The sequence below is a fragment of the Egretta garzetta genome, unplaced genomic scaffold, assembly GCF_000687185.1.
Source record: "Egretta garzetta isolate BGI_Z169 unplaced genomic scaffold, ASM68718v1 scaffold325, whole genome shotgun sequence".
Lineage (NCBI taxonomy): Eukaryota > Metazoa > Chordata > Aves > Pelecaniformes > Ardeidae > Egretta > Egretta garzetta.
The window spans coordinates 1,723,465-1,733,192 of NW_009259833.1; the positions used below are offsets into that span (position 1 = coordinate 1,723,465).

General features: G+C 41.8%; 1 protein-coding gene across 1 annotated transcript in view; it reads right to left on the bottom strand.

The window, feature by feature from the left end:
• Window positions 1-4,495, bottom strand: part of PINX1 (PIN2 (TERF1) interacting telomerase inhibitor 1) — a 62,526-nt gene extending 58,031 nt beyond the window's left edge. The window contains exons 1-3 of the mRNA XM_035895420.1: window positions 4,390-4,495; window positions 1,936-2,028; window positions 1,123-1,201 (exon numbers count right to left, since the gene is read on the bottom strand). Of these exons, the coding sequence (XP_035751313.1) occupies window positions 1,123-1,201; window positions 1,936-2,028; window positions 4,390-4,422 (205 nt within the window). The 5' untranslated portion in view covers window positions 4,423-4,495. The remainder of the gene's footprint in view (window positions 1-1,122; window positions 1,202-1,935; window positions 2,029-4,389) is intronic.
• Window positions 4,496-9,728: the final 5,233 nt, after the last annotated feature.

Sequence of the window (9,728 nt, forward strand, 5' to 3'; positions counted from 1 at the left end):
CTAGCACTGTGTGGCTTCAGACCGTGATTAGAGGATAACTTACACAGGCATTAAAAAAAAAAGAAAAAGCATCAGGTTCAGAATTTTAATCCTAGCCCTCTAAGATTAGAAACCAAATTTGATCCTTCTTGCTAACTAATTTTCCTCCTCTTTCTACCTTTCCTCTCCTAGAAAAGTTTCTGTGCTCAAATGTTAAGAATGAATGAATGAACAGTTGCTAAATTCACCAAGCTGGCAATTCTGCCACTAGTAGCATGTGGACAGACTGCTGTGTCCAAACAGAAGCCCTTGGTTTAACAACAAACCACATAGAATTGTTGAAATACAAGATCAGAGTTTAAACTTGAGTCTAACTAAAGGAGAGATGATAAACCATCTGATGTGTACAATTACTTCTGTAAGCTCACACGCACTAGTTTTGCATAGCTTCATTTTTACAAACCAAGGTCAAACTGCACAAAGCTTTTCAAAATTAAAAGAGGTTATAAATAGCCCTTTTGGGAAAGTTGTGTAGGTTTTCCACTTGTGTGCTCTACATCAGGGCTACAAAAATCACATTATACCACACTCAAAACAGAGACACACAACTCTGAGTCAAAAGCTAAGCAGCAGCTCTGAAGACAGGAAAAGTAGGTATTTAGGAAACCACCAGAGCCTGGAAGCCAGGCATGACAGTTCATTAGTAAAAGGAAGGCAAACACATTGCAATGGTTAGTGATTGTGTTCTGAGCCTCCATACTGGCTCTGGTTGCTTCATAAAGAAACAAGCGCTGCTGTAGTACATCCCAGCAAAAGGTCCTCCATGTTGTGGTCTTGGGATAAAATAAACAAGTTCAAAATTTCATCTTTGCTTTCTCCAGCAAAAAGCCTTTAATAGAGGCCTGACTGAGAGCAGAACCAGTCCACTGAGATCTACACATCCAGGCAGACAAACTTGAGCATGGGCACGGATGGCAACATGTCCTTTGGCTCCCCCTGATTTTGGGGACGAAGGGGAAGTTGTCAACCTCAGCAAGGAGACTATTAGCAGCCCAAAGGACTAGGCCTCAGCTAGCATTTTAAGACAAGGAATGGAAACTCTGCTAGGCTTCCAGCATCTGATTGAGAAAAGCATGAACCTACCTGTTTCACCCTGTCCATGGCAATCATTCAGTTCAGCCAGAAGCTGGTTGAAGTCATCCTGATGAGCAATCCAGTTGTCCTGTAAATATCACCCACATGAATACAAGGCAAAAGTTTTCAGAACTAACAGAAGTTTTGCTAAAACAGATACTAAGACTCTGCACTCTAAGAAGTAACTTAATTATATATACTCAGTCCTTGTTGGTGGGAGGGACCCTCAGAAGCTCCACAGGTGGCAACGCTAACAGTTTGCTACAGTCACTCCAAAGTGCAGAAATGATAAGGGCTGTGTTTATAAATCCTTAAACAATACCGAGCTGCCGTTGGCTCTGCGTGTTCCCTGTCTGCGCAAGATGTTTTCAAAAGTAGGCAGGAAATACTAGTGTGATTTTTCCCAGCAAAGTTACTTAAGATGTTAATTACGAGACAAGCACCTTTAGGACCACATTTTGCTCTGCCTCTGTACCTGAACGCCAGTCAGAAAGGAATTGCAGTCTCTACCAGGAAGAGGCATAAAGCTAAGCTGGGCAGAAAACACGGGGAGAAAGGAGGTATTTCAGTGATTTGCTTGGAAGCAAAAAAATCTCTGAACAGCCTGCTCCCAGAATTCACTGTAACCTTTCCAAGCAGGTACTTACTCGTAAAACACCCAACAAAGCAGAACTAAACTCCAGGTCAAGAGCTTCTGCAGAGGCGTTTGCATAGGTACATGCTGCCACCAGACGTGACAAGAGATTTCACTAACGTCCCATTCCACAGGCTGGGGCCTTAGGTAAAATGGGAGCCCTTTCCTTACCTGGGTCTAGCGCTCACCTCGTAATTGATGGTTGCTCCTAACCCCAGCGTGTTGTTTTTCACCTGAACCTTGATATGTTCTGTATTTCCTTGTTCTTGAGCCCCAAGACCCTAATGAGGATTTAAGGGTAAAAGCGTGAGGATTTTACAGCAGTGACTAAGCAAACAGAACTTTAGTACTGTAAGACAGTTTGCAATGAAATATAGCAAGAAAGCACAGCTTATCATTTATTTGCTTGCCTGCAACTGCATTCACTCACAGGCATTAGCACACATGAGATATTAAGTTTTTTTTAATTTACTACTTAAGCCTCCAGCGAAGTATTATAAACACTAAAATAGCAACAACATTAAGTAGTTGGGTGATTAATCAGGAAGCCACCTGACATTCCTAGGCAAGTCCAAAGTGTTTACAATTTTAAAACAAGACACTACATAAAAAGAACATGCCTCTCACCAAAAATACCTCCGTCACCGGGAAGGCAGCTGTGTGACGGCTGTAAGACAGATGCTGCACAGAATGTACAACACTAAATGAAGTTATACGGGAGAAGCGGGTGCGTGAGGATCAGACTGGAGCTAGCAGGACCTTTAAGAACTTCTTTCCTCTCATCCACACTCATAAGTTGATGAAGATATTAGAGCAAACAAACATTAGGTTTGTCTGTCCTAAAAACGATGATTATTCAAATCTGGGAAGCAAACTTTAGGCCCAGAATTATCTTTTTTTAGTTCTACTATCAGGGAAAAAAAAAAAAAAAAAACAAAAGACATTTGGTTGAAGACTTTATTCCTGGTATCTGCCTGCTTTTTCCCTAATCTGTCACCAGTAACAAATCAACTCAGTGTACAGCTATAATAAACAAGTACGTGGTGGAGTCGTGGAGAGAAGCCCTGTGGACAGATCCTGGGCATATGTGAAGCAACGAGGCATATTTGAAAAAGGCTGTTGCTCCTACAAATCCAGTAGAGTTTATTTGGTGAGTGGGGTGGAAAATTTACCATGAAACTTCTGCTGACCAAAAAGCATGGAAGCAAGCAGGACACTTGGCTACACATCCTGCCATGACCCAATTCCAATACAACTAATAACAGGACTAGTGTAAGCAGCTTAATTTCACTGCACAGATGGGCTTTTGCCCATTAATTTGATCAAGCTAAGGTTCCATTTGTCTGAGTTGCTCGTGAAATGGAGACATAATTCCTTCTGGTACAGCTATAACTGCTGTAAAGGAAGATCCGGTAAGCCAAGTAGGAAACTTATTGTTGTGAAGAAGATGGGGGGGTGGTGACAGGCAGAAAAGAACATGAGGGCTTCCTTTCACACCCTGACACAAACAGGGTTCATAATGGCAAAGGTGTTGTCTATGGTCAGAGAAGCTGGCTGCCTAAAATACCATCAGAACATTTAATTGCATTTTTTCTACTCTGGTTTACACATCTATTTTAATCTTAGACCCATAAAACATCTATGCATACAATTTACATAAAAAGCCCCATATTTCTAATAGTCTGTTCTAAAGCCTAGGGAAACCAATGGCAGTTCCTTGACTTCAGCAGCCTTTGAATCAGGTACCACCTCTTGTTTGTGAAATTACAGGCAATTAGAAGCCAGATTTATATGCACTAACTGGAAGCCAACCGAGGCAACAGTAGACTACACTGAGAAATCCAACAGTAGGTGTATTTTAGTAAGTTTCAGTGCATTCACAGAATTCAGAATAGTCCTATTTTTATTATGATTATATTATTTATATTATTATTATTTTTATTTTATAATTTTATATAAAAAGCAGGCTGGGAGAGGACATCTAGGAGAAGAATTAAATAAACATTGGGGTTGGGTGGGTGGTGTGTGCCTTCATTTCTTTAAACACACTGACATGCAGGCCCAAATCTCAGCTTTGCTGAGGCACCTTTGCGGGAGTTAAAACTGCCTTTAAGAGGCAGGAGAGATGTCTGCAGCTCTCTGCACTGACCTAGAGATTATTCTTAGCACCAGAAAGCAGTCACCTCACACCACACAGGTACAGGCTGGAGCTAGGAAGGAATACAGCTCACGTAACGCTGCACTTTGGCCATTCAAGGAACAAACCAGAAGTACCCTTTAAAAACAGGTAAAAGATTAAAGCAGGCCCTGGAGTTGCTTTAAACAGTACCAGATGCCAGAGAGAGAACTGAGGGCATAAAGGCAACCTGAAGCCTTTAACCACCACCTGGTTTAATGTGCCAGCTCCTGCTCTTACTTGGGGACGTTACCTTGTCAAAGAGAGGGGAGACAAACTGCAAAGCAAGACAGGCACGAATAAGCAAGCACCTTTGTAACAAACTGTAAAAATCTATCATTGCTCAAATTCTCTGCACACTTAGAATACATCAAACAGAAAGAACACGGCTGTTCTAAACACTGAGATCACAAGTCCCCCGGCAGTCTTCCACCCTTCAGCTAGACAACTCTCCTTTAGATCATACCTTTCCTTTGGACCAGCCCATCTTTTCCAGCATCTTCTGGCCAAATTTAGATTCATCTTTACTCCAGGCGCTATTTCGTGGATCCACAGACCACTTCTGCCTTCTACGGGCTAGAGCAGGAAGGAAAAATTCATACAGGCTCTACTTAGATTTCCACAGTGTTCTTAGTATTTAATCATTCAAGAAAAGCTCTTAATTGAAAAAAACTCCAGAACTTATCCCAGACTAAACACATTTTGGGGGGTTAATTTTAGTAAACCCTATATTGCAAAAAAAGGCCAGTGAAAAGATTAATTATTAATGTGAAGAATGACAAAGTAAAATCACAATGGAAGCTGTCATCCCTAAGGATGGTCTGCAATTCAGGGAAGGCTTTAAGGATTAACATGTAGGTGTACAGACCTAAATTCTGTATTCCAACTTGGGTTTACGTCTGGCTTCAAAATGAAATCTACAGGGGATGAAACTTCAGTGCTGGCTTTCCCAGTTCTGGACAATATCCACTGGCCAGTCTTCCTTTTAACCATGACATAGAAGTTTTAATATTTGCCTTCATAAGAAAAGCCAAGTCAAAAATCAAACATAAGTGACCAGAGAAACTGAATGACAGAACACAAACCAGCGTGATTTCAGCTTTTGGATTTCCTACAAAATCGTTTATTTGGAAACTGAAAAGTCACCGGAAATTATTGCAGGTGTTAAGAGATCCAAATGAGAATCAAGGCTCCTTTGTCCTACGGAGACTACTAAAGAAACCACAGTCCCCCAGGCCCACGTGCGTGAGCTTCAGGAATAGCTTCATTGAAATCAAAGAAGAAAAGCTAGCATAGTTAACCAGTCACTTTAAGTGTGCACCTAACCACAGGCAGGAAGACAACCTAAATAAACAAGACAAACAAAGAATGGGAGACAGGAAGATTACAAACTTCATTAAACACGATGGGAAACGGTGGATTAAAAATGACCGATTAACCCAAGGCCATACAAAGTCAACGAGAAGCCAAGTCCACTGAGGCGCTTTCAACATAATCAGGAAGTCATCCTTCCTTAAAATGCAACACTTAGGATTTGGGCCAGAGGGACAGAATATTACAGGGATGTCCGATTTATTTTTTGCCCAAGTTCTGTTTTGTTCTGAAAGAAGAACTAATACTGTCAGAATGCATGATGGTGGCTATTTTTTTAAACATACTTCCTAAGCTTTGAAGCTCAAAATAGGTGCTGCGTGGCAGCCCCATAAAAAAGTAACAGTCTGATGAAGAATTTCATAAAACCCCAAACAGTCCATAAAAAGGATTTTACAGTAGGTTAAATGACTGTGAGTACTGTGAGAGAAATCCGCACAGCACACGCTTGGCTCACTTCTCTAGAGGAAAACAACAGCTTCTTTCCAACAGGCAGCCTGCAGAGAAGGGTCTGCTACAAGCCCTGCCTGTGCTGCTAACAAAAGGTGGTAAAGTGCCACTGTGAACTGTGATTTTTAAGTGTGCCCAAGCAAATTAGGATTCCCTGCTGTCCCACCGAGAACAAAACTCTGGCTCCCTTCGTGACACAGCTCACTTCACTCATTTATTGCGGTGTTTGAAACACTGACCTAGGAACTGGGGACAATTAACGTGCTTTGCCATCTTCCCTTATCCAAGATGCAAATAATCTTTAAGGACCCAGGTTTCCAGTGGTTTGTGGGGGGAATGAATTAAAAAAAGCTATCAAGCTGGCAGCAAAAGCTAAATCCTATAAAAACAGGGAACACCTCGGCTGTTGCTTTTGTCTGTAGCTGACAGTGAAATAAACAAGATAAAAAGACAATAAAAAGAAGCAATTTAATAGAGGTTATGCAGCCCAGCTGAGCAGCAGCCCTCCTTTTCAATTACATTTCTTAATCTGTCCCTTTGCTAAAAACCTCTCGATTAACATTGTTTCCCTCACTCAGTCACCAAAACCTGTTTGATGCCTTTTTTTTTTTATATCTAACTATAACAACATTTTAAGTATGCCCATGTTCTGTTACGCTCTCTGTAACGAGCTCCCCAGGTGGTGACACTGCAAATCCCAAGAAATTAACTTCCGTGCAATTCTTACAGGTGTAAAGACACCGTATGTATCTAAGGATTTGTCTACACAGTAGAGGTAATCCATGCCAACTGAACGGGTGAATCTAAATTAACTTTCAAATTGAGTTGTTTGATGTAGTTCAACTAATCCACTTTAAAAGTTAATTTGTATTAATTTTCCTGAATATCTCTCTGTAGAGAAGCCCTAAGATGTTTTACTCCCAGGAGGACCCCAGTAACAAAACACAAGGGCACCTAATACAGAGATTTCTCAAGCATGAAATTCTAAAAGATCTTCCCTTCTCCAGCACTTTTAATCCAAGTATTTCAAACCTCATCACTACTGTTATGAGATCAATCCTCAGATTTCTGCCAGGTTAACACACTCTTATTTTCAAATACGGCAAGCTAGACGCAGGAAAATAAACTTGCTTACATCTTTAGAGAAGTATTTAAGAAAGCCAGGAGCAACTTCATGCCACTTACAGCAACCATAAAGTCATCTCTCCTCGCCAGACAAACAACAACAAAGAGGTTTTTCGTCCACAATTTATCATAAGTGTTGGTTCACCCATGTCTGAAGAGCAAGAAAGGAAACAACATACTATCTTCCAGCTAAAAAATACAGCTCAGAAGTTAACACCAATCTTCTGGGCTGCTCATAAAATGATGCTAGAGATAGTAATGCAATTCTGGGCAAGCAGCACCACCCAGTGGAGAAAAGTGTCATTTCTTTAGTACTACTTCACTCAGACCCTACGATTTGAGAAACATCAGTTTACTAAACCTTTTTACCAAGACTAATTCTGTGCCTGAAGCATGTGTTGAACTGTAATTTCTGAAAGTTCCCTCTCAGTTCCCACCCAAACCCCTGCTGTGTGCCCATATACGGTGATAACATGGAAAATAATAAACAGGTTAAATTTCTTCAATGAACAGAAAAAAATATACTGCCCACAGAAGGGATTTTGGTTTTAATCCAAACTATGAAACCCATCATTAACATAAACATTTTTTCCTGATGAGCACCAACAAGATAAACAGTTAATCAAAGTTTATTAGAAGTTAAAAATAAGTGGGGAAAAAAAGCTAACTCTTTGGCCATTTCTGCAGTTGATACTTTTTTTTAAAATTCACACTCCATGAGCACAGAATGATCAAGTTTGTCCTTTCCCAGCTTGGTTCACAGCATCACAAAGGTTGGAAGGACTTCTCAAGATCACCTACTTCAACCCCCCGCTTAAGCAAGTCATCCAGCACCATGTCGTCTGGTTTTCAATATCTACACAGTGATACTCCACAGCCTCCCTGAGCAATTTGTTCCAGTGTTTGGCCACCCTCACAGCAAAAAAAGATGGAATTTCTTTCAATTTGCACTCACTGCTTCTTGTCCCGTCACTGGGTACTGCTGAGAAGTTACTTTAAGTCACTGAAATGCATGTGCTTTCACAGCTATACTAAAACCAATTAACACACCCCCCCACATCTTTTTTTTTTTTTTTTTTTTTTTAGGATGAATATTAGTAAGAGCATCAGAACTTGATCCGAAACTGCAATCAAAAATACACGTAACATGGCTTCACAATCATAACTGCAGCTGAAGGTAATGAATGGAGGCATACAACTCTGCCAAGGTGGCTCTCAGCAACCAGATTTGGTTTTTAAGGCATTTAATTTTAGAATTCACTACATACATGCTGGCACAGGTTGCCCAGAGAGGTGGTCGATGCCCCAACCCTGGAAACATTCCAGGTCAGGTTGGACGGGGCTGTGAGCAACCTGATCCAGTTGGAGATGTCCCTGCTCATTGCAGGGGGGTTGGACTGGATAGCCTCTAGGGGTCCCTTCCAACCCAAACCATTCTGTGATTCTATGATTACTGATACACATAGTGGCAATTAAAATAAGCAACAAATTCTGAAAAAAAAAATGGTACCAACAAAGTTTACATCTAAAATAATTAGAAAATTACATATGTAAATGCAATTTTGTTTTTCTCAATTCACACTTATATTTTCCACTGGAAACCGTATTTTCTAATTAGTCATTGTACTTAAGTTCATCTTCCCTGTAGTCAAGCAAACAAATTCATTAGACCCTGTGCTCTCACGCTAAGGGTGCCCTGATACCGGTAAGCTTACTGAATCCACCTAAGAGCATTAAGAATAGTCAGACAGAAGTATATTGGTTCTGTTACATAAAAACCTGCAGCTGGGAAATTCAGTCTTTCTACTCATATACGGTTTTACATTTACTAGAAAAGACTGCTTTACAGGAATGCATCTTTAACTTGGAAGAGAAGGCAGCGAATTTTTTTAGTTCCCACTGTGGCCAGCCCTGAGAGAGTTCTGTTTGCCGAACTGAAAAGCTTTACCCCAAGAAAAAGTTATTAGTCAGGGTATTCATCCAATGTTTTAACCAATTATTTAGATATGGGGAGCCCAAGTCCTCAGTCACCTCAGAGGTAAGAGCAAAGCTCAGTTTGATTCTGATATCAGAAAAAGGTTAAGCAATATTACCAGACTGCGTATAATAAAACCTTCAAAAATTATTTACGCAGCAACACCCTTACAGAAAAGGCATAAGACAACCACATGACCTTACCCCAAGTTCTTCCTTGTGAGTTCAGGGGATTTACTTGCCTTTTCTGAAGCAGCTGCCTAAAATACCATACAGGGATGCCACTCTCACCTCTCCCAACCCAGAATTCAGCTGATCCCCGAAGTTCCCCGCACAGACAAGAGGGCGAGCTGAGCTCAAACACTAGCCCTGGCTGTGTTCAAAGGACCCATGCCTCCACACACACGGCCCCGCTGAGTCCTGCCTGGCTGCCAGACCACAGCCAGCCCCCAGCACAGCTGAATATGAGCCAGCAGTGTGCCCAGGTGGCCAAGAAGGCCAGTGGCATCCTGACTTGTATCAGGAACAGTGTGGCCAGCAGGACAAGGGAAGTCATCGTGCCCCTGTACTCGGTGCTGGTGAGGCCGCACCTCGAATGCTGTGTTCAGTTTTGGGCCCCTCACTAAAAGAAAGACGTTGCCTTGCTGGAGCATGTCCGGAGGAGAGCCACAAAGCTGGGGAGGGGTCTGGAACACAAGGCTTACAAGGAGCAGCTGAGGGAACTGGGGGTGTTTAGTCTGGAGCAGAGGAGGCTGAGGGGAGACCTGATCGCCCTCTACAACTGCCTGAGAGGAGGCTGTAGGGAGGTCAGGGTCGGCCTCTTCTCCCTGGTAACAGATGATAGGACGAGGGGGAATGGTTTGAAGCTGCGCCAGGGCAGGTTTA